Source organism: Chionomys nivalis, chromosome 9 (assembly GCF_950005125.1).
Source record: "Chionomys nivalis chromosome 9, mChiNiv1.1, whole genome shotgun sequence".
Lineage (NCBI taxonomy): Eukaryota > Metazoa > Chordata > Mammalia > Rodentia > Cricetidae > Chionomys > Chionomys nivalis.
In genome coordinates, this window is record NC_080094.1 from 51,873,692 (window position 1) to 51,898,030 (window position 24,339).

The 24,339-nt window shown below is 42.9% G+C and overlaps 1 protein-coding gene across 1 annotated transcript in view; it reads right to left on the reverse strand.

Moving 5' to 3' along the window:
- Positions 1 to 8,775: 8,775 nt before the first annotated feature.
- Positions 8,776 to 24,339, reverse strand: part of Sqor (sulfide quinone oxidoreductase) — a 40,267-nt gene continuing 24,703 nt past the window's right edge. Inside the window, exons 5-10 of the mRNA XM_057781933.1 lie at positions 23,358 to 23,552; positions 22,106 to 22,315; positions 17,944 to 18,127; positions 13,837 to 13,904; positions 13,275 to 13,453; positions 8,776 to 12,186 (exon numbers count right to left, since the gene is read on the reverse strand). Of these exons, the coding sequence (XP_057637916.1) occupies positions 12,129 to 12,186; positions 13,275 to 13,453; positions 13,837 to 13,904; positions 17,944 to 18,127; positions 22,106 to 22,315; positions 23,358 to 23,552 (894 nt within the window). The 3' untranslated portion in view covers positions 8,776 to 12,128. The remainder of the gene's footprint in view (positions 12,187 to 13,274; positions 13,454 to 13,836; positions 13,905 to 17,943; positions 18,128 to 22,105; positions 22,316 to 23,357; positions 23,553 to 24,339) is intronic.

Below are 24,339 nucleotides of genomic sequence, written 5' to 3' on the forward strand. Positions count from 1 at the left end.
TCAGAGAAGCACTAAATAAATAATAATTAAGGTGATGGTTTACCTTTGCAGTCAGAGAAGCAAAAGTGTATTTACACATATACAAACCACACACCCTGGTGTTCTCTGAACCATAGAAGCCTCTCTCGTGATCAAAGGAAAACCCTCGCATTCTGTACACACTCACAGTTTAGAATGAGACCATCCAGACCCTCATTCCAAAGCGCAGGCTATGTGACCTTCGAGAGATCATTTTTCTAGTTTCTACCTCTGTATTTTCACCCATGCTACCCCTTTTCTGGGACTCTCTTTCCATACAGTACAGCTGTCCAAGGACAACTTCTTGAGCTGCTGTCAGCAAATACAGTTATGGCAACTAGAAAGGTCACAAACAGAGGAATGCAGACCATTAAGTGGGTTTAAACAGTTCTTTCTAGAAGTAACAAGTCTCTGAACCCAAGACATTTCACAGTGGTTTATCAAGAGTGAGCATCAAAAAGAGACAAAGGATTTAGTAGCTCTGAACAGTTGGTATTTATCCTATCCAGGGCTTCCCTGATGTAGTTACAGAACTCTAACAGTTGAATTTTGTGTAAAGAATTTCTCCCCTGCAGAGCACCACAGGCATTCAGACAGGCTTGGACTCTTAACTCCTGCTCTGATGATCACTATGGGATCTTACTCAAAATTCACTGCCCCTCTAACCTTGCTCTCTCGTTTTAAAATGCATATAATGATAGCAACTCTGGGCTGATATGCAGAAGTTAACCCCATCCATTTTATAGTCAGGGAAAGCCATTGCTCACAAATGCACAGCTGGTTTTAACCCGGGGACGGCAATGATCAGATTGGTGTTAGTGACTTAATTTCTCATTGTGTTTCTGTTTATGCAATTAGATGGTTCTCACAAAACAGTACTCAAGATTTCCTGACGGTTGTAGCTTTGTTCCTACTGAGGTTCTCTGACTTCCCCTCTGGTGTCAGGCCAGGGAGTGAGCAAAAACAGCTATGGATTCATCATCATGTCTAATCAGAAATGACATACCTGTCCAGTGAACCCCAGACTACAATATGTAGTGACCAAGGGCACAGTTACAACCTATCAGAAACACCAAACACCTATTAAAACTTAGGACAGCCAGACATGGTGGCATATGCACTAGACATGGTCACACATGCCTGTAATTACACCACCCCAAGTTATGAAGCATGAGGATTGCAAGTTTGAAGTCAGTTCAGGGTAAGTAGAGATACCCTGCCTTTAAAAAAATGAATGCTTTTATAACAACAAATTAAAAAGCGGGGAATATTATTTATCCTTCAGAGATGTCACTATGGGACCAGTCAGAATGCTCAGCAGGTAAAGCCACTTGCTACCAAGTTTGATGACCCAAGTCTGTTCTCTGGGATTCGGATGGTGAAAGGAAAGAATCAACTCTGGAAGTCTTTCTTCTGGTCTCCCCTTGTGCACATGCGCGCGCGCGCGCACACACACACACACACACACACACAATCAATCAATAAATAAATGCAAACAGTAAAAGAGTTAATGTTATAAAAGACAGAGAAATGTAGATGGAGCGGCGGGCTGTGTCCCGCAACCCGGCTAGCTTTATACCTGAAATAACAACACACAAACTGTATTCTTTTAAACACTGCTTGGCCCATTAGCTCTAGTCTCTTACTGGCTAATTCTCACATCTTGATTAACCCATTTCTAATAATGAGTATAGCACCACGAGGTGGTGGCTTACCAGAAAGGATCTTAACCTGCATCCATCTTGGAGAGGAGAGCTATAGCATCTGCCTCATTGCCTTCTTTCTCCCACCATTCTGTTCAGTCTACTCTGCCTATCTAAATTCTGCCCTATCAAAAGCCAAGGCAGTTTCTTTATTAACCAATAAAAGTAACACATAGACAGATGACCCTCCTCCATCAGAGAAAGGCTATGGAAATGTTCCAGATGAAATGATGAAGCAATAGACCCTGGACATGTAAGTGTGTAACCATGCCATAGACTGGAGTCTGAACTGCAGTAGGGCTATGAAGGACATCCTTAATCAGCTTATAAGTCAGAATGTGGACAATAGATCGAATAAGTTACTAATCTATGAGGTTGACAACCACATTGTGTTCATACAAAAGAACATCCCTAATTAGTATTTTAGTAGTCCTGGTGTTAAAGTTTAATTATGCAAAACAATGTATATAAACATATATAACTATAAGTTTATAGAGAAATAGGAAGAAAGACAACTTACAGGGAGTGGAGGAATCTCTAAGTGAGTTAAGTCCTAAGTCAATGTGTGCTGTCAACATAGGTACAGTCACGTCAAGAACTCAGGGGGAAATGGCAAATCCGTCCCTTCTGTTTCATGTGTGGTTGTTGACAGTCTATGCAAACACTGTTCACCGTATCATTCTCCTCAGTGGATGCTTAGCCTGACCCGTTCAGTGTGTGGATGCTGACAATGTGTGCAGAAAATGCCCGCCACAGCTTTCTTCTTCCTGGATGTTTACAGCCTGAAGACTGCTCCTACTGAGATTAGCTGAACCAGCCTCCTCGATATAGCTGTGTACCATGAGCCCTGCTCCTAGTTCAGCTGTGTTCAATAACCCTGCTCCTTGTTGAGCTGTGTTCAATAACCCTGCCTCTCTGTTCAGTGCTATAAAATGAACACTCTGTGCTTCTGGAATGCTTAGTTTTCTCCAGTGGTGAGCCCACACCACCCAATCCAGGCTTTGTGTCCTTGGATCTATCTGTGTTTGTCTTTTCTTCATCCCTCACCAACCCAGGCTGGTCCAAATCTCTGGAGCCGTATTGTACACAGCATTAAATGAAACGTTCTAATAGGTGAATCTGAGTAAAGTCTGTCTAGTTGATCGTTGTGCTATTTCATGTTTACAGTTTTCTGTGACTTTTAGATGCTGGAAGAGGAGGAAGGGAAGGGAGTCGCATCTCCACCAGAGGTCTGGAAGGGCCAATGGATACAAAAGCATCAGATACATCCTTGGATCTCACGTCGCTTCTGCCACTGCTTTGCAATGCTGTTAACAACGACGATATCATTTGCATAAACATCTAATGTTTTACAATGCTCTCATGAAATTCATACACTATTTTACATGCCTTACATGTATTAATATAATTCAGTAATCGTTCATACACTTATCCCATTTGATATCTTGACCTCGGGTTTATGATAAAAAAAAAATAGTATATGTGTAAGTCAGTAGCAAAGGGCCTCACCCGACTGTGATGGGATGTCATGGCTCTAAGACTCACTGCCGGCTCCTTCTGCTTTGTGTTGCATCCTCCTTCCACCCCAGGTGTCTTCCAAGCCTCGAAGAGCACCAGCTCACCGTAACAGCTTTCAGAAGCACAGGTCCCCAAGCCCCACCTCCTGCATACAGAACTGACATGGATAAGTACAGCTCATAGCTCTCTTCACAACTCTCCTCAGAGCAGACGGGTTTCCTCATCAGCATCCTTCAAAGACACTCAAGAGCATGGAGGTGCTGGCCCTACCAGCAGACCCAAGCCATGTGGACAGCAGCCACCTGCTCACATTACACAGGTTTGATCGAGTCGAGCTAGACAGAACCTCCTGGTGAATGTCTGGGAATCTGGGTTTTGAGGAGCTTGATGGAATGTACTACCAAGTTTAGAACCATGCTATGGAGTCATCCAGCTTTCCCACCCAACAGAGGCAAAAAAGGCTTTACCACTAGAGGGGAACAGGGGCATTAGAGGAGCTTTGTCCTCCAAATGCCTAAAATATGGTGGAGACAATCAATATGGCTTAAGGAAACACAAAATGGATTCCATGTTTTGTTTTGTTTTTGTGAGCTTTTTATTCTAATTTTTTTTTGGTTTGGTATTTTATTGTCTTATTGATCTTTTGGTTTTTGATTTTAATTTTTGGTTTGGTTTTATTTTGAAGAAGGAGAGAGAATAAAGTTAGATGGGTAGGGTGGATCTTGGAGGAGTTTGGAAAAGAATATGATCAAAATATATTATATGAAATAAAATTAATATTTTTTGGAAAGAAAGCTTGAAAGCCATCGCTTTTGATGAACTGCTCATCAGCGTTGAGAGCGGCTCCTCACAGATAAAATCATGAGACGAGGCCAAAGCTGATGCTCTGTGGAGAGTGGATAAAATTGGACAGGCAGTGCTGGGGACATTCACACAGGCAGCAAGCACATGTTGAATGAGGCTTCAGGGCGAAATGTTATCAAACCCAAGGAGAACTGAGAATAGGCCTGGGGGATGCTCTAGTTAACTATGTGAGCTTGTGCATACATATACACACGTGTGTACACACACACACACACATGAACTGCCAACCACTGCTTACAAAGGTCTCTCAGTCTTAGCTTCCTTCTGTTTAACGTGACAGTAAACAGCACAAATTTCTGCAAGATTCTTAAACTGAATTAAATTAAAGGTTTGTTCTCTGTTAGACTGGAAGTGGCATAATTTCCAGTTCTAGAAATGTCTCCCTCTCGCCTCACATTCTCACTGCTGCCCGCCCTCTGAAATAAACGAGCTAACAAGGAAGGTACTTGTGTGTACTTTACGCCTGTCAAAGGCGCCCCAGAGGAAAGACAGAGCCTTGTGGCACACAGAGAAGAGTGGAGAATGCTCACTTGGCTCTGACCTGCCCTTGTCACTTCCTAGTTACATGACCTGGGCAAGTTATTTTCTTTCAGCCCAGGATCCTCCCTAAAAAACAGTAAGGTTCTCCCTTACTGAAGTCCTGAGGATATGATAAGAAATTGGATGCAAAACTCCTGACCAGCTGTGTGCTTCAAAGCACTTGACCACCGATCATGGGATCAAGACTAAGCAAGCACAGCTTCAGAAGAAACAGCATTACCTTCTTCCTAACACCAACAGCGCTCAACCAAAGCAGTCCTATTGACAAATTAGTGTTGTTCCTCTATTGTCCTACATACAATCCTAGCCTACTGATTTAGCATCTTGTTTCCCAAACATCATAGCTCATAGAAGAAAATTAGACATCAGTGTTGGTCAGGTTGCCATCAATGCCTTATACATATGGTGGATGAGGCTGCAGTGAGTGAAGATGGCCCTGCACATCTGTATGGTGGATGAGGCTGCAGTGAGAGAAGACAGCCCTGCACATCTGTATGGTGGATGAGGCTGCTGTGAGCAAAGACAGCCCTGCACATCTGTATGGTGGATGAGGCTGCAGTGAGCGAAGACGGCCCTGCACATCTGTATGGTGGATGAGGCTGCAGTGAGAGAAGACGGCCCTGCACATCTGTATGGTGGTAATCGCTAGCCTCTGCATCACCTCACGTACACACTCCTTTCTGTAAGGAGTGTTTCCTGAGCTCTCTGAACAGGAATCACGATGAGCAGCACTTTGAGGATGATGCCCTGAGGATGGAGACAAGGACATCTTTCTCGCCTATGATTAGCTCTTGGAGGGAGTCCTAATCAATAAATGGGAGCTTGCTGCACAGAAGGGATGGAGCATCCTGACAGCAGAAAGGTAAAGAAATAAAAGCATTCTGCACATCTAGAGAGATGGGTCCTCTAGAGTTATAGGGAAGGAGGACTGGGGAGATGGGCTGGAGTCTCCGGTGACTAAAGGTTAGGTTCCTGTGTGCAACACTAACAGTAATGTCAGTCTATCAAGCAGGTAAGATACAACTTGGCACTTGTATCTAGTCAATCAAGCATTTCTAGGAAGAGTTCATGAAGGCAGATCAGGTAGAAAAATGGCCAAGCAGATTTCTGAAGCAGGCCCTCCAGTTTCTGGCAGGTAACACTCACTGTTGGACAACAGGAAAAAGCCAAGAGGGTGCTGACCTTTCGTCCTCCTCCGTGTACCTTTACATCACTGGCTTTCGTCTGAGTTACCTGAGAAGCTCCAGCAGCTGACAGGACCCATACTGTCCATAACTGCAGAATGTGTGGAGGAATGAGCACAGCTAACTGAGCAGGCAGGCCATCACAGCCTCCTATCCTCGTAACACCAGCTCTCATTGGAGACGAGGCCCATTCTCGGGTCTTACAACCTCATTCAAAGCCAACTCAGAACCATGCCCCAGGAACAGAGCCATGATGGCTTAAGGAAATGACAGATCATCTGAGCTACAGCCCACTCAGATCGGCACATGAAGAGAACATACAGGAGAGAGAAGTCAGGAGAAAAACAGCTTCCCACCCACTCCCCAACCATCCCTTCATCACCTGGAATGCTACACAAATATACCCAGCTTCATTCAGAGTGCTAGGGCATCCACATCAGGCTAGACAGTGGAAGGTCCAGGCCATCTCCTAGGCCTTGAAATTGCCTACTTTGATATGGCCAATAGCCAGGACCACTGGGACTGGAGTTTCTGAAGCTCCACAGCTTTCTGAAAAACAACAGTTTCCAGAGTTCTCAAACTTTTTCTCCAGAGCTAAACTGTCCATATCTCCAGCTTTGCAGACCACACATGGGCTTTCTCATCCCTCCCCAGCTATGTCCTCATAGAGTAAGTATACCTGAATCATCACATAAGCAAGACCATGTTCTAAGATACTTTTATTTACTTAAAGAACAGATAGTAGGCTGTGTTTGCCCTACAGGTCATAATTTCACAACCGCCACAGTATTGAATTCTTGTGCTGAAGCTATCTACACAGTGGTTTCTGCAGTCCTAGTGATATGACACCTAGCCAGAATATCTGTGAACACCTACTCCTGGTGCCACGACCTGAGCTCAAGCCCTATTCATCTTGAAGTTACTTGGCCCTTGCTATGACTATGACTACCTCTCTCTCTCTCTCTCTCTCTCTCTCTCTCTCTCTCTCTCTCACACACACACACTCAACTTCCCTCTAGCCAACACTCACTTGTGGTTTCACCATCTCTTGTCACTCCTCCATACATTCTCTCAGCATCACCGCCTTACTTTGGGTTTCCCTAGTGTCAGTTAAGTCCCAATAGGAGCAAATAAGGAGTCTTGTGGATCAGTTCAAGATGGGCCAAGACACCATGGCAGAGTCAGATGTAGATGAGTCCCAGGCAAAGGCACAATTCTGTCACTCAGGGTTTGGAGTTATGTCCTGTTTCTGGCATCCAGCCCAGCAGAAGCCAGGAATCAGGTACCAGAACCCACAGCAGGGCTTTGTCAACAATTGAAGCTGAAGGACCTGGTTTGTACATTTTCTATTCGTTTCTTTCTTAGACTATGATTTTTTATAAAATATAATAAAAATGATTAGAAATATGATATGGAAAACACACTAAATAATGCTCCTGAAATAATTAGATTCAACAGGTAAAAAAAATCTTTATAAAACTTCTATAAAACCTCATAAATTTATAGTCTTAATTTTTATTTTTATCTCATTGTGAAGTCAAAACAGCCTGCTAGGGTGAAATCAGAGGAATAAAGGGACAACTTACTCTCCCTCTCCCCCATCCCACCATCTCCTTTTGTCATCAACCAGTGGTCAAACTCAACCAGAAAATAGACACAAGAAGAGACAATTGATATAGATCACATTTGATGGGCTCTTGGGGCAGAGGGTAGAGAGGGAGTAAGGGCACATATAGGAGCAAGCATGTGTGCATGTGTGACACAGTATGCATGAATAAGAGCACACATGGGAGCAAGCATGTGTGCATGTGTGCCACAATGTGCATGAATGAAAACACATTTGGGAGCAGGCATGTGTGCCATAGCATGCATGCAAGACAGCACACATGGCAGCAAGCATGTGTGCTACAGTATGCACAAGGGAAAGTGTATGTTGGAGCAAACATGTACGCACATGTGTGAATGAGAATACATGAGTGAGAATACACATGGGAACAAGCATGTGTGTACTGATTTGTGAGTGAGAGTACACATGGAAGCAAGCATGTGTACATGTGCACCACAGCATGCACAAGGGAGAGTGTATACGGGAACAAGTAGATGTGAATGTGTACCACAGTAAGCACTAGAGAAGTGCACATGAGAGCAAACGTGTGCATGTGTGTCAAAGCATACATGAATGAAAGTACATATGGAACAAGCATGTGTGCCACCGTATGTATGAGCATACATATGGGAACAAGCACATGTAAATGTGTGCCACAGTATGATTGAGGGAAAGTGCACATGGGAGCAAGCATGTGTGCATGTGTGCCACAGCATGCACATACATGTCAGAAGAGAAGTTGAAGGAATACGACGAGGTGGCTCAGTGGGTGAAGGTGCTTGCTGATAAGCTTGCCCACCTGAGTTTGAGCTCCAGGACCCATGTGGCAAAAGAGAAACCTGATGTCTGCAAACTGTCCTCTGACCCCTATATGTGTGCTGTGGCACTCGCACCCACACACAGAGAAACATGGAAGTAAACATAAATATAATCGATATTGGAATAGAAAAATATGCCTCCATCTCCTCTTTTCTCAGCCTCATGGGATCTTTCCATCTACTGCCTAGCCTTAAATTGCTCCATCGTGTGGACAGGCGCTTTCCTTAGCTACTTGGCAGTCAAGCAGACAGAACTAATGTTTATTAACCTAATCAGAAAGCCTCATCTCACCCAAACAATTTCTCTCATATCTTTCTGCCCTGAGATAATCAAAACAAGTCTATGTTGAGTTAAAGCCTTATGGTCTCCGGGCATAAAGGAGAAAATCAGATCAGAGAGTTGGGAATGCAGCTCAGATTGGCAGAGTGTTTACCTGACATGCACAAGGCCCTGGATTCAATTCCCAGAACTAGAAGGAAAAAAATTAATTAAATCAGTTCAGAGCTCTCCAATACATTTTTAATAACATGAACTGCTTTTACATATTGAATTACAAAAGCCACCTTCCTCAAAAAGAACAATAATTTGTTTTGGAATTTATTTTAAGATTATAATTTAATCACACCATTTCTCCCTTCCCTTTGCTCTTTCCAAAGCCTCCCATATATCCCTCCCCACTCTCCTTCAAATTCATGGCCGCTTTTCTCAGTAATTGTTATTGCATGCACAGATGTACATGTTTATACATACATACTCATAAATATAACCTGTTTAGTCTGAACCAAATTTGTAATATTAAGCTTAAGAAGAGACACCTGCCTGCTGTTTGCTGTCATTACTTGATGTTGGATAAACTTATCACTTTTATTCCTTTTGTCTCTGTTCTTTATATTTTCTACAAAATTTAAATATGAGGGAAACTTTCACATGCATTATACAAAAGAAAGAAATCTAAACCTCAAACCTTGGCCAAAAACTTAAGTCCAGTCTCCTCCCTATATCTCTAAACGATGACCTAGTTCCATCAATCCCTTCATACTGTGGGACAATGGTCTGTACCCTGTCACTTGTATTTTAAATAAACACTGATTGGCCAGTAGCCAGGCAGGAAGTATAGGCGGGGTGACCAGGCAGGAAATAGAGGCGGGGTAATGAGAATTCTGGGAAGAGGGAAGTTTCAGTCTGCAGCCATCACCCAGATGCAGAGGAAGCAAGATGTGAACTGCCTCGCCAAAAAAGGTACCAAGTCACATGGCTAACACAGACAAGAATTATAGGCTAATATAAGTTATAAGAGTTAATGAAATGCCTGAGATAACAGGCCAATCAGTTTATGATTAATGTAGACCTCTGTGTATTTCTTTGGAACTTAATGACTCTGGGACCTGGTGGGACAGAAACCTCTGTCAACAACTTCACATACCACTTTCCCAGGCCTGAGAGGAGCCAGATTCTAGTTCCAGAACCTACACCATGGCTCATAACCATCTGTAACTCCAGATAAAGGAATTATAAGGAAGAATCTCTGAAGGCAAAGGTAACAAGAGGTAAAAAGATTCCCTAGCTCAGTAGTCCCAAGCCTGTCACTTCTGGGTTCTGAGGAAATGTGTATAAGACTTATGTCTACCAGAAGAACCTGTGACTTCATCCCACCCAAAGACACTGCCCTTCCAGAAACCTGAACCCCTACCACATGGCAAGCCTCACTCTCCTCTTCCTGACCCCTGCTCCTAATTTAAAGACAATTCCAAAAATGCCCTCTCCTTTGACCAGCCCCAGACTTGCAAATGAAGTGGAAAGGTTTCAAATGCTAAGCTTTTCTAGAATTGAGCACAGCTGCTCTCTTCTCCAGCTTGGAAAACTGAAAGCTAGAGACCAACGTGTGGACCAGTAGGTCATGGTTCCTACAGCAGTGGCCGAAAGTGACTCTTGTATACGTGATCTCTGAAGCAGTTCCACGCTTGGAGAATTTGTTCAGAAGGCAGTGGCATAAGCAGACCAAGAGGTTGTGTGAAGTCTGTAAAGGATTTCACATTTCCTCCACCAAGAGGCTTAGCCCATACCAGGAATCATGGCCCATTCTTATAGCATTTCTTCCCACATCCAGAGAGTCAGTCCCTTCTGAATTATTCCCAGGTCTTCCTGGAGCCTGCAGTGAGAATGTTACAGAGTGAACACACAACCCAAATCCTGCACAAGATAGGGCACAGGGATTCCAGGGAGCACAGGTCTTCTCAGATAGAGACCTTATCTCTTCTCTGACTGTTTTCTGTGTGCCACATGAAGGCTATTGGCCAGCCCGATATGAGCACCATGGGCAGCAAGGCTTGGCCATCCTGGGAGCAGAATGAGGAAGTAGTTCTAGGCTACTGTACAACCAGGGATATCCTGGAGAATGAAAGGACTGCCACTGATGTCTGAACCAGCACGGGGTTCAGCAGGAAAGTGACTGGCACAGTCAACTCCAGGGAAAGCCTTCCACTTCCATTAGCTTAGGTCCTCCTGCTAGCTTGGGGTTCCACCCTCCCCCAGAGTCAAAAGGAAACTGTTCTCCCAAATCAAATCATGTCTAATTCAGCCAGCTCTCTGGCATCCCAGGAAAGATGCTGTCACCAAGGCTACAAAAGTGAGAGCAAACTCCTTATCACTCTGGTTCCTCACTGCATTCCCCAAGCTGAACTAGTCCTTAGCAGTTAGTAGGTGTTGAATGAATATTTGTTGAATGAATAAAAGTCTGAATGGGGTTTCTAGAATCATAAGGAGAACCCCAGGCACCCAGAGAGACTTGGTAACAAATAAAAAGGGTTTCATTTCTAAAGTGTTATAAAAATCTAACACATTTATGAATATGAAATATACATGCCTCTAAAATTCTAGACTGACTGAAACTAAACTTCTATAATCAATTGGTTGGGAGCAAATCATTTGGAGCTACTACTGGGCTCCAAAGAAACTGGAGCTGTCTCCAATGCCAACTCACCACACTTTATCGGGCAAACTGCAGCTGAGCTAAGCCAATACTCACCACACCCACTGGCAGTCTTCAAATTCAACATTACTAAGCATGTATAAGTTCTCTGCGAAACCTGGGTGCCATGAGAGAATTAGGTTAAGAAGAAATTTAGTAGAGGAAACGCCCTGCAGGATAGAGGAGAAGGAAGGAGAAGGGGTAAAGCTGACCTTCAGACTATGGTGCGGGTGGTACTCCCAATAAAAGAGAGAAGAAAGAAAAACCTTAGGTTTGGCCAAGCTGATAAGGCTCCTGGAGCCAAAACTGCCCAGCATAGGACCCTATATCCAAAGGATTAGCAGAGATTAGCAAGCACAGTGCCTGCCACTGGCTGGAAAAGCACAGACTCAGCTCAAACAGTTGAGCACCCAAGGGGAGGCATGTGGACTCTCTGATCTCCACGCTGACTCCTGCAGCACAAGTTCTAAGCTGCAGTGTGTAGGGCTGTGACAATCTTTGCAAGGCTGTCATGGGATCATTCTGCTCAGTGGCTCGGGCTCTGTAAAGTAATGCAGGCTGTATGAGGTGAACAACGAGAACGCCATCCCACCAGCACCAGCTTCTTCTCCCAAGTGCCGCAGCTTCCCATTCCTTCTAGGCAAGATATTTTCTCATACAAGTCAATCAATGACAAAGTTTTATTCAGAAAATAGAAGTCTGTTATTTCATTTGACCATCTCCAAAGAATCAAGCCCATTCTGGGCCGTCCACATGATAGCTACTCAGAGGTGGAGAGAGGTCACCACATCCAGTAAGAAGAACTCCTTACAGGGCGAGGTTCTGAGTCCTTCGTGTCCTTCATAGTCAATCAGTAACTGCGATTTTGGTCCAGAAGCCATCCAAGGAGAGCAAGCCCTGAGCCATCCTTAACTCATGCCCAGATGAAACAGCTTCCGCAGAAAGGCTGGACCTCCCCAGTAGCCTCTGGAAGAAACAACACAGAGAGACTATGGAGACGAAAGAGGTAGGGTGGCCTCAGCCAACACCGTGCTTACAAGAAGTTACAAGGGATGCTTTCAGCACATAAGGCAAGACGTGTCTACTGAGGTGGAAAGAATTTCATGACTGGAACAATCTGCCTTGAGTCCTAGCTTTGACACTGAACTTGCTGTGTGAGCCCAGTATGCTGACTCCACTTTGCAGACCCCCATGAAGCAGCTGCTGCCCCAAACTCTACTGTCTCCTTGCTTTACCTCATGACTTTAAAGCAGGGCAGAGTCTCTCAACCTCACTGACACTTAAGACCTGGTGGCTACTTATCACAGGGGTTGGCCCTGAACACCTCTGCTCACTAGCTGCCAACAGCATCCTTCTAGTTATGACAACCAAAACTGTCTCTAAATACTGTGAAATGTTTCCAAAATCATCCTGGACTGAAGATCACTGGTGTATATATCCTGACTTAGCAATCTCATGTGTGTCTGGAAAAGTCAAAGAGTATTTACTTTGAGCGAAGAGGAAGAGTTATTAATTTGTGGTAGTCTTCTCATTGAGCACCTACCATTCTCAGCCTCTGCGCATATTATCTCCTTAATGTTATTTTCATTTCTCAGATAAGAAACCAAACATAGTCTAATCAAGTTGCTCAGCTAGTAAATGGTAGAAACATTATTCAAAAGTAAATCAGGACTGGAGTCTGTCTCTCTTCTCTTAACTACTTTTCATTTTTCTCAAACATAATAAAAAACCAAAGGAAGGGAGTAGATTAGAAAGTACTTGGCATGTGAAAATGATTTTCATTATACTATTGTCATTAGCACTTTTATTTATCTAATTTAGTTAGGAACAAAAAGGGAACTGAGATTGGAAGACAGAAGATTTGGTTCGTCCAGTGAATGAATGAAGGGCAGGCACCCCATCACAAGCGGGAGATACCGCAAACATTCCTCTAACCTCTCTTTAAGAGTTACTTACAATTCTTGAGACATGACACCGTGGAGCAGGTCCCATTAGCAAGGCCTGCTTTGCATGGAAGCTGGAAGGACCCCAGAAACATCCCTCTGCACACCTACCTTAGCATCATATTCCAATACAGGAACGGCATCAGGTCAGCCTTCATGAGGTACATAGAAAGCCGTTCTTTGCTCTGATCAAAGGGGAAGGTTTCCAGAGGCTCGCCTCTGTAGTCAAACTCGGCAAGAATCACCCGGTTGTAGCTGGTCACCAGTGGACATGAGGTGTAGCCGTCATACTGAAATCATGAGAATGAGTGAGAAGCTCTTTCCATCATGGTAATACATGGAGACTTCATAATTTATTATTTGATGGGCAACTGCATTTTCTTTTCTTTTGGTGTATATGTTCTAGTTTTTTGTACCATGGAAAATGCAAATTATGCAATGAAAGACAATACTAAGGGGGCAATATTTGGGAGGAGGGGAGGGAAATGGGAAACGGGGAGCAGGTGGAAATTTTAATTTAAAAAGAATTAAAAAAAAGACAATACTAAAGACAAAAATTAAAGCCCAAACATGGGATAAACTGATAAGAAAGTGCCAGAATTGTGGAAGAACATTAGCTTCACACAGAAGGGAAAGCGAAAAATGAAGCAGCAATTCTTACAGGCATACAAACCTTTTTTGTGGGTTTTTGATTCTTCAGAATCAGAGAAATTGTTCTGTCAAGGATTCCTGACTGGGCAGCTACAAGAGAATGGAAGGAAGAGCCTCAGGTTTCCATGAAAACTTGTTTGCATATAACATTAATATTAACAAGTTAATGGTGATTCTACCCCAACCTTTTAAGCAGTGGTTCTCAGCCTTCCTAATGCTGTGACCTTTGATACAGTCCCTCGTGCTGTGGCCTTCAACCATAAAATTATTTTTGTTGCTACTTCCTAACTGTAATGTCACTACTGTTCCAAGTCATAATGTAAATATCTATATTTTCCTATGGTATCAGGTGACCCCTGTGAAGGGGTCATTTGACTCTCCCAAGGGGATCGAGAGTCACAGGTTCTCCAAGTGTGGCTGAGGCTTGGGAGTCCTTTAACGGCTACTGACAATGCTTGAGAAATGGCACCATAGAGTAGGTCAGCAAGGCCTGCTTTGCGTAGATTGTGAGTAGAGCATTGTTCTTCCTTTACTTGAAGTTCTGACCATCAGAAAGGACCCCTCAGCTCATCAAAGGCCACAAAGCTGTCACTATTAGTTTGAAATTAAGGAATTAAGGACCTCTTCCTCTCCAACAGGAAAATAGGAGTAACCCTACCCAAATTTTATTTCCCCTACTCCTAGGGGTTGGTGACTATCAGTTTGGTCTGGGTGCCATATTCTATGGCACCTTGTAGCCCTGTTAATAAACAGCCTAGATTGGTAGCCTCAGGCATACTTGCTAAGGCAAATACTGGGCTTTCCTCTCTAAGTATTGACTGACTGAAACCTAGGTAAGTAGGTAGGTTGGTTGATATGTAGATAGATAGACAGACTGACAGATAGACAGATGATAGATAGGTAGGTAGATAAATAGATGATGATAGATAGATAGATAGATAGATAGATAGATAGATAGATAGATAGATAGATAGAGTCTATAGATTCATGTATGTGTGTATGTGTCTGTGTGTAGCAGGAGTGGAGAGAAAAATAAGTTCCACGGGAAGTCCTACTGACACAATTCAAAGAATATGCATTACGGAGGTCTACTAGTTCTCAGCCATGGATCAATGGAATAGTTTTGAGATTGAGTAAAAAAAAAAGTAGGAAACTACCATTGAACTGCACAAAAGTTTCATGTACAGAAATCTTCCTTGACCAGTTGTTCAAAGATAGGCCACAGAGTAATTTTGCCTGAAAAAACAATAGTTTACTGGCACTCAGATAAAAAAAATATGATTTTATTTCTTCTAGAAGTAAACAACTGAATGAAACTGTTCAGTAGCTGTCTTCATCACTGACAAGGTGACATCCGCAGGGAACCTTCCTCCTCTTTGGGGGATTTCGATACCACCGAGCGCATGAAGGGTTTGGAAACTACACTGAGAATACATGAGGAGGTCCCTAGCACAGGATGCCAAGCACAAAGGCAAAGGAGAAAAGCTGGCTCTAGGTGTCACTGCAGAGAAACCAGGCCTGGAAGTGGACACACCCAAAAGCGAGGTTGAAAAGTATGTGTGTGTAGGCAGACCTGAGCTGTGGTTTTTCCCTCTATTACAGTCTTCTGTTTTGCCCAAGAGTCTCGTGGCAGAGAAGCAAGGAAAGAGACATAAGCCACAAGGAAGCCACATTCCATATGTAAGACATGGCCTTGCTCACAGTGATCTAGACAGTCTGGGAGGTAAGCTCACCCAGGTATTGCACAAGGACATCCAGGGAGCTTGGGAAAGGGAAACTAGTAAGAAATTCTTGGGGAAAGCTGTACTCATTGTTATTTAGACACAGTGGTGGTTTGAATAGCTATGGCCCCCATAGACTCTGGTGTTTGAATGCTTGGCCCTTAGAGAGTGGCACTATCAGGAAACTGTTGGAGGAAATGCAGCACTAAGAGGGTAGGCTTTCAGGTCTCCTATATGCTCAAGCTATGACCAGTACTCAGTCTCCTGCTGCTGTCTGCGGATCAAGTACTCTCAGCTCCTTCTTCAGCACCATGGCTGCCTGCATGCCGCCATGTCCCGCCAATGATGATACTTTGGACTAAACCTCTGAAACTGTAAGCAAACCCCAATAAAATGTTTTCCTTTACAGAGTTGCTGTGGTCATAGTGTCTTTTCAGAGCAATAAAAACCCTAACTGAGACACGAAAGACACAAGCAAGTATTCATGTGCAGTGACAAAGATGAGTATTCGCTGCAGTTCTGTAAAACAGAAGGAGCAGAAACAGCCCAAGTATAAGCAGGATGTTCCAGTAAGTTCGGGAGCAATCACACAATAAAACATGGTTTATAAAAAAGCAGATGTAAAAGCAATGGGGATGCTGTTTACATAGCTGAGCAATACAGATGCCGGCTAGAGGGATGAAGAGGCTGGAAGGCAGGCTTCACTTGATAATTGGGGTTCAATCTGTCGCTCTGAAGCCCTGGCATAGGCTAAAAGCCAGGCAATCTGAGCCCTCATAACAGGTATTTCCTTCCACCACAGAGATGCATGTAATGTGGATATACATTAAAAGTATTGTCTAACGCACTATCTATAATTACCAAGAGAAAAACATGCTAATGACTGAGCAGGCAAAGGTGCTTGCCACCAAGCATGAGTTGCTAGGTTTAATCTCCAGAACCCACATGCTGGATGGGAAGAACCAATTCCAAGCTGTCTAAACCCCCATGAGTGCACTCCCCTAAATAATAAATAAATGAATAAAAAACAAACAAATGTAACTACATTTTTTAAAAGATCTTTTTGTGATGAAAAAATAAAACCAGCCAGCACTACTTCTGCAACCAAGTGATGAACTCCAGCCTTATCTAAGACTAGAAAAATTAATTTCATGGGCTACAATGGATGTTTTGAGAATATATGGTTGGATTGCCTTTGAGATGGTTTTATTATACAATGTTAAATTTCTTGGACATAATAAAGGTCCTGTAGCTATGGAAGACTATGTCCTTTCTAAGAGAAACAGGTTAAAGTATTTAAGACAAAATATCATGATGCCTCAACTACTTCCAAATGACTCATAAAAAAAATACGAAAGTATAAATAATAAGTCAAATATGTATTTTTTCAGATATTTGAAATTAAAGAGATAGAAGATAAATATCATTGATAATGAAAAAGACATTCAATAGATCTCATAGTCTTTCTTGGGTTTTTGTTTTGTTTTGGGGTTTTTTTTCCTTAGTTTTTTCAAGACAGAGTTTCTCTGTGTAGCTTGCGATTTAGAACTTGCTCTATAGATCAGGCTGGCCTCAAACTCACAGAGATCCACCAGCCTCTGTCTCCCAAGTGTTGAGATTAAAGGCATGTGCCACCACTGCTCAGCTAGAAAGTCTTTCTTAATGTTTAGAAAATGAAAGTAACACAACATGCTCCACGGGTGTCTAATTCACACAAAACACTATCGCCCCACCGTCAGGGAGGTCCATGTTTTACGGCATCGACAGAAGACAGCTCCTCTCTGTGGAGGACAGAATCTAAAAGCCAATTCTTCCCATCACTGCTAGTGCAGAACATCTAGGTAAAGAAATTTAGTTTTCCAGGCTGAGGCCTTAATCGTGTACCAATCAGGGCATGCTCCGCTGTGCTTGTCTATACAGAACAATTTTCTGGTCTGCAAGCTTTCATTGACTTGCATGCGTTTCCTAGAGAAACAAATGCATCCCTGGCTCTCCAGTGGTTTAGCTGGAAGAAAAATAGCCAACCTGCCCAGTATCAAGGACCAAGAGTAGCAGAGATGTAAGCATGGCACTCAGAAAAGGAGTAGAACTTAGAGAGCCAGGAAAGGGTCACCCCCTTTCAGGTCATCCTTGCCCTGAAAACAGTCTCTGTGATAGGTGAGGACAATTTGGTAATTTGGCAAAGCCCTTAAAAGCTACTTTCTTCTCCACACAACATTGATGACTTGATTCTGCCTTTGAGAAGACAAAGTCATTTTTAAACCACAAAACAGTTTTTTTTCCATTACTGAATATAATATTGTAAAAATTATTGCATGAGGAAAGCTTGGGATACACCTCTGCTCTTGCTTGGATGGAACCTTGAGGAGACATCAGTTTGAGAGGAGAAGCAGAGCTGGTTATCCTACCTACTGCAGCAGCCGTCTTGGAGGTGGGAAGGTTGGTGCAATCCCCAATGCCGAACACATTTGGGTATTTCTTATGCTGCAGAGTCTCTTTGTCCACGTCCACCCAGCCAGCAGAATCTGCCACAGGACTCGTCTTGAGGACATCTGGCGGGCTCATAGGTGGTGTGACATGAAGCATTTCATACTATACAAAACAAAAACATCCCAATTATTGTCTATTCAATGTCTCTATGGCCCACAAGCTCTTCTCTGTCCCCTTCATTTCATACATCATAATGGCTGCAGGGAACATTGTGCATTAGGGATTATACCAATCCATATGCTTTCCAAGACCTTCTGTGCTACTGTGGAGGATGATGAGAAACTAAACAGCTGTCCTCAAAGGGTGATACAATCTGCCTCTACTGAGCCCATGTCCCTTCAACAGAAGAGATGGGGGAAGCCAGTATTTTGAAATAGAATTCACTCATTTTCTAAAATAATTCGCTGATACTCCCATTTTTGATAAAAAAAAATTGAGAAGTGGCATTTCTGCCCATCTTTATTTGACCTTCAACTTAGTACTGACCAAGACTTAGTACTGTCTGGTTTGATTCTTCTGTTGTATTCTTGGAGGAGATGTTTAGTCTCTGAAACCTGTAACTATCATATTAAGAACTGGTGTGAGCATCATTCCCAAATAGGTCTCAACTCACAAAACATAGAGGAAAGTGTCAGTAACCAGCATAAGAGGACAAACTGAGTGATAAAATTCTCTGACAATTTGGAGAAGAGGGATCTTGTATTAAGTAGTGTCGAATTTTCTTTTCCCAGGCATATAAATGAAGGCTGCTCTTGACGAGCCTTTGCTGAAGCTTTCATTCATTCATCAACTTTGTATTTATGGAATATTCTTCCACTTTTTGTAGGTCATGTCTTATTCCTTTTATTTTACAATTACATGTCACAAATTCAATGTATGGTCAGGTCTTCTTCAGGACACATTTACTCCAATATTCAAGTCTCATCAGGATAAAAATGTCAACACATTAAGATCATTTCAACCTTGTGACAGTCAGCAGGCCCTAGCGTCCAGTGCCCTCCACTAGACTCAACAATCACTGAGAAGCCAGACATCAAAAAGCTGATTTATATTTATTCAAACTGTCTGACTGTTAGATGAATACTTAAGCTCAGGAGCGTTGCAAATGGTTGGTACTCTTTACCACTATACCCTTGAGGGACCTTTTGAGGGCAGAGTCCCTGACACCAGGTCTGTTTGTCAGTGAGCATGGAGAAACCTGGACTACTTAGCACGCTGTTTATAACGTGTCCAAGACCACTCGGCTTTAGGGCACACTATTTCTTACATGCTGTTCTCAGCCTTAGTTGAATATGAGAATCAGGGGGCAATTTTTGAAACTCAGTCTTCATCAATCCTCAATCCACTCTCCAAGGCAATTAATCAAAATCTGTGTCATGGGGACCCAGGAATCAGCACATCTGACATGCTTCCTAGATGATTCCGGCGCTGAGAGCAGTTACTTGAAAACCTCCAGTGGCCTTTTTGATATTCTTAAGGCTAAGAGCATAACTGAAATAACTGAGCTGAACTCTTATCACTCAGAGGTGACACAAATATCTCCCTACTTTACAAACTTGGTAAAAGGAAACATCCGCTCATTCATCCAGGTCTCTACCTGCAGCCTCAACACCCAGACCACAGCTGGAAACCACATAAACGCACGTGCGCGCGCGCACACACACACACACACATGAAATTAAGTTCCTTTGCTCACTCAAGCTCACACTTTTCGCACAGACGTTTGCTCTGGACAGACACTAATGGCTCATTCACTTCCACTTGCATAAAAGTCGCAATTGTGGCTCACTTGCTTTCCAGAAGGAAAAAATAACCGGGAGCAGCAAGTTTAAAAAGTCTGAAGGTGGGACGACCTTCTACCACTCACAACTTCCTGACAGCCTGGAAAACTGGAAAGCAAAACCAACGGCAACAACCACAAGGAAGAGTGGAGATCCTGGTGTGAAACGACAGATAGCAGCCATATGGATTCTGGGCACAGGGCTGCACAAGAGATGTTCAGTGAGGGACCCCGATCTGGAGGAGACCGAACCAGATGAGCAGGGATGAAGTATCATAGCAGACAGCACGGAAGTGCTGGGGGGAAAAAAAGAAATGTGTCAGAAGGACACAGAAACCAGTTTGAAGAGGCTTCCGACCAAATCTGGGACAATTTGACCGTGAAAATAATTATAAAAGCATTAATGAGTACTAAAACATTGGAGAAAATGAGCATCTATGAATTCATGCCAGTAATTAATTGAAAACTTGCCAAGCACCTACTAGTAAATGTGAATAAAATTCTGGGCTCTAAAAACTCATACTGTAGTCACCACAGTGGAAGTGAGGTAGATGAGCATCGGGCGAAACTTCAGAGAGCGGAGTATACGCATGACCTGAAGATGTCTCTCTAAAGACTTTCTTGTTAGCAAAGGAGAAAAGAACAATAACTCAGTAGAGAAACTAGACGGTATCTGAACAGGAGACCAGAGCAAACCTCCAATGAGGAGCCTGTATGCTTGCAAATGCAGTTCCCTGGACCACACGGTCACCTGTGCAATGCTCACAAAGCAAAACGTATCGTGGACATGAGAAAGGCTTCTGAGAAAGTTCAGAGGTTATATTGTTCTACAACACAGGAAATAAAGGAAAGCTGTGGAAATGTCCCAGATTAAAGGAGACTAAAGAGACATCGAACTAACTGGACTGGAGATGGATGAACGCTGTAGAAGCCATTAGGTCAATCAACAAAACTGGAGACAGGGAGAAGATAAAACATCATAGATGTGCCAGATTTACTAAGCTGATTAATTACTGTGATCACATTTTTTAGAAAGTACCTTTATCTTAGGAAGTTTATCAGAAAAAAATCTATAAATAAGGAGAACAATGCTTGATGAATACAACCTATAGTTAGGAAAATTAACAGAAATAGAGATTGAGGGGAAACTAAATAATCGAGCTAAAGCAACTGCTGCAAGATCCTGCGTGTGACTCTAGCTAAAGTCAAACACAATTTCATTTCTGTCGTTTTTGTTTTACGTCTCCTCTGAGGTTTGAGGATATCTCCAAATAAAAGGTTTTTAAAGTATGCCCCTGAGCCATCAGTAACATTTTTAATGATATTTAATGTATTCTGTTTAAGAAAGAAAAGTGGGTGCCATGTATTTTTAAAAGAGATTAAGCTAAAAAAAAAAAAAACTCAAATTTAGCTTTTTGATGTTTAAAAGACTAATCGCTGGTTCATTCAAAATTCTTTTTTATGGATTCCTTCGTCATTAAGTACAGTGTGAGTGTGTCACGCTTTCTCGCTGCTGGTGGCTCCCGCCAGGATGCTGTGACCAAACATTCTCCAGCACCAGAGTGTCTTTTGCCTAATCTTCATAATTCCTCTACAGACGTAGTATTCCCACTCTGTGGGAGAGGAAACAGATGCCCAAGGCCAAGAGCACACAACACAGGCTAGAATCGTCCAAAGGAGGCTGGCGGCTCTGCCAAGTCCCTTGAGAAAGAATTTAAGGGCCGAGTGTTTGCATGGATGAAAGATGTGTTAGGAAACCTTTTTCCACAGATGAAAAACACCTCTGTCTTTCTTGAAAGATCCACAGCTTCCTTCCCATTCATAAACAAGGCTGTTTCTCACACCTGTTGAGACTATCACAGGGCCTTGCATTTGAGGAAGCCCTCCCTAAACTGCAATAAAAACTCAAGCAACATAGTTCGAGTGTCAGGAAAGGTAGCCGGGTGGTGGTGGTAGCACTCGGGAGGCAGAGGCTGGCAGATCTCTGAGTTTGAGGCCAGCCTGGTCTACAGAGTGCATTTTAGCACATGTTCCAAAGCTGTCTCAGAAAACAAAACCAAATAAATAAATAAGACCAAAAAAAAAAATCACTTGGCCCCGCAGGTAAGCCCTCCCCACTCCCTACTGACACAGTCTCTCTCCTCTTGCCTCTTCCAGTTCCCCTTCTCGCTCTAGCTCACCAGCCTACCCCAGCAAGCTGTGAAGGCAGTCTGGGAGGAGGTGCCACTGTGTCCCCTGCAGCAGCTGCTCAGAGCAGCAAGTAGAGCCCAGGCAGTCAGCTTAACCGGCCTGCCGCTCACCTGAATTACTTGTGTCTCCCCAGGCTTGTCCAGGTTCTCAAAAACAGCCTCCTGTTTGTCAGCTCGGACTTCAATAAGGTTGTGCTTATAATTTACGGTGAGGTCCCTCTCCTGGATGATCTCCTGCAAGGCAGCTGCATACTTCTTCACCCCAAAGATTGCTCCAAGAGCAGTGTTGAAGATGATATTAGCCTTGGGTCGCTTTCCGGTCTAAGACAAACGGAAGAGAAAAGCCAGACGATTATGCTGGCCGCCATTTTGTTTTTCATTGCTTCTTTTCATCCAGACCAGAATTCAAGCCCTCAGTAGAGATCTTGCCAGCTTTGACCAGAAGTTAAGTTGGTAGAACTTCAAACGCTTGTACCAACCCTTGTGATCTGGAATGAACTTCCTCAGCATCGGGAGCCATCACTGAAGCTGTCTCTGAACTCCCCACTTAGGAGATTTTACTGTGGTTTACAGAGCCACTGCCAGGCTCCAAGAACAGAGATCCTCCCTCAAGTCACCCCTTCCCTTTGTCCCTGTCTGCCCTTTTACAGAAGCACAAGTCACTTTGGGTTCTACCATGGCTCCATTCAAATCATGCCTCAGTGAGCCCGTGTCTCAGTAAAGGTCACAGACGGCGGAAAGACCACACTGTGTGATACCAGCATACTCCATGGCTCTCACACAGAAGGTGTTTTGGCAAACCTCCCTGACCCTTATTACAAAAAACAAAAAAAACAAAACCTCTTTTCAAAAGCTCAGAAATTCCATTAGAATGTTTTTTGAGCTTCAAAATTGGCATTTTGCCTATTTGCAAATACATGTACCAAAAGTCAGAAGAGTAAAAGCAATTGAGAGTCTGTGTGTATGTGTATATATATATATATATATATATATATATATATATATAATTTTATAATTAGTTGCCTAACAACAGATATTAAAGTATTTAGACAATCTCTAACATAGCTGGCCAGTGGACTTTTAGACTCAGTCTTAAAGCATGTCACATGGAATACTCTGTATGTACAGTATGATTGTCGAAATATTTTTTAAGTCTATAGAGAAACCTCATCTAATTGAAGAGAAGAGTTTTATGAGCGAACATCGTGATGAGTGGTCTCTTCCACTTCCAGCTATGTTGCTGAGCACATGAGGAACAAAACTTCTAGAAATACAAAGGTCAGACAACAGGGGTAACAGTGGACTTGTGGCAGGGGCTGGGTGGTGGCACCTGCCCTTGTCTCTGTCCTGAGAGGAGACATACCTTCCTGAAGTAGGCTTCTGACAGGTACATGATCTTCTGAGGGGCGCCCGCACACTTCACTGGAGTGTTGGGGAAGGTAAAAACCGCATTGCCCTCCTTGAAGTCCTGCAGGGCCTTCCACGTCTTCTCCACCGTCTTGACCGAATAATTGGACCCTATCTTGGGATAAGCAAAACCTTCAGGGAGTCCTTTAATCTGCAACCAAACACACAGAAAGTCATCTTTTAAAAAGATGGGTTCAAAAATGTGAGACAGATAAATAGATGAAATTTTACTCCACCATGAAGAAAAATTAAATCATGACATTTATAGAAAATGTATATAACTGAAGATCATTATATTGAGCAAAATACACCAAACTCAGAAAAGCAAATACCATATTTTTTCATGGGCATGTTCTAGACCTTACATTTACATGTGTGTACATGGTGTGTGTGTATGTCTGTGTAAGTAGTATGTATGGGCTGTGTTTGTGGTGTATAGTGTGTGTGTGTATATTTGGTCTATGTGTGTGGTCTCTGTGTGTGATATGTGTGTGTGAGAGAGATGTGTGCATTATGTGGTATGTGTGTATATGTGTGTGGTATATGTGTGCAGTGTGTGTGGTGTGTGGCATATGGTGTGTGTGTATGTGCGGTGTATGTGTGTAGTGTGTGTGGTGTGTGGTGTGTGTGTGTGTACATGAAGGAATTAGAAAAGGAACCATAAGAGGAAAGGAAGAGGCCATAAGAGAGGGGAGGGGAAGAAAGTGATGGATACATGGGCCATGAAAACTAAGGAAGGAATATTTAAGGGAAAAAGGAGCCTACTAACTAATGTGGGACAGGATGTGAAAAGACACATGAAGATGTCTTAATAAAACCCATTATCATGCACACTAATTAACAAAATTAAGAAATAAGTATATGAGCAAAAAATAAAGAAGCTTACTTTAAAGCACTTTTGGGTATACGTATAAACTTACCATTTATCAGAGATAAAA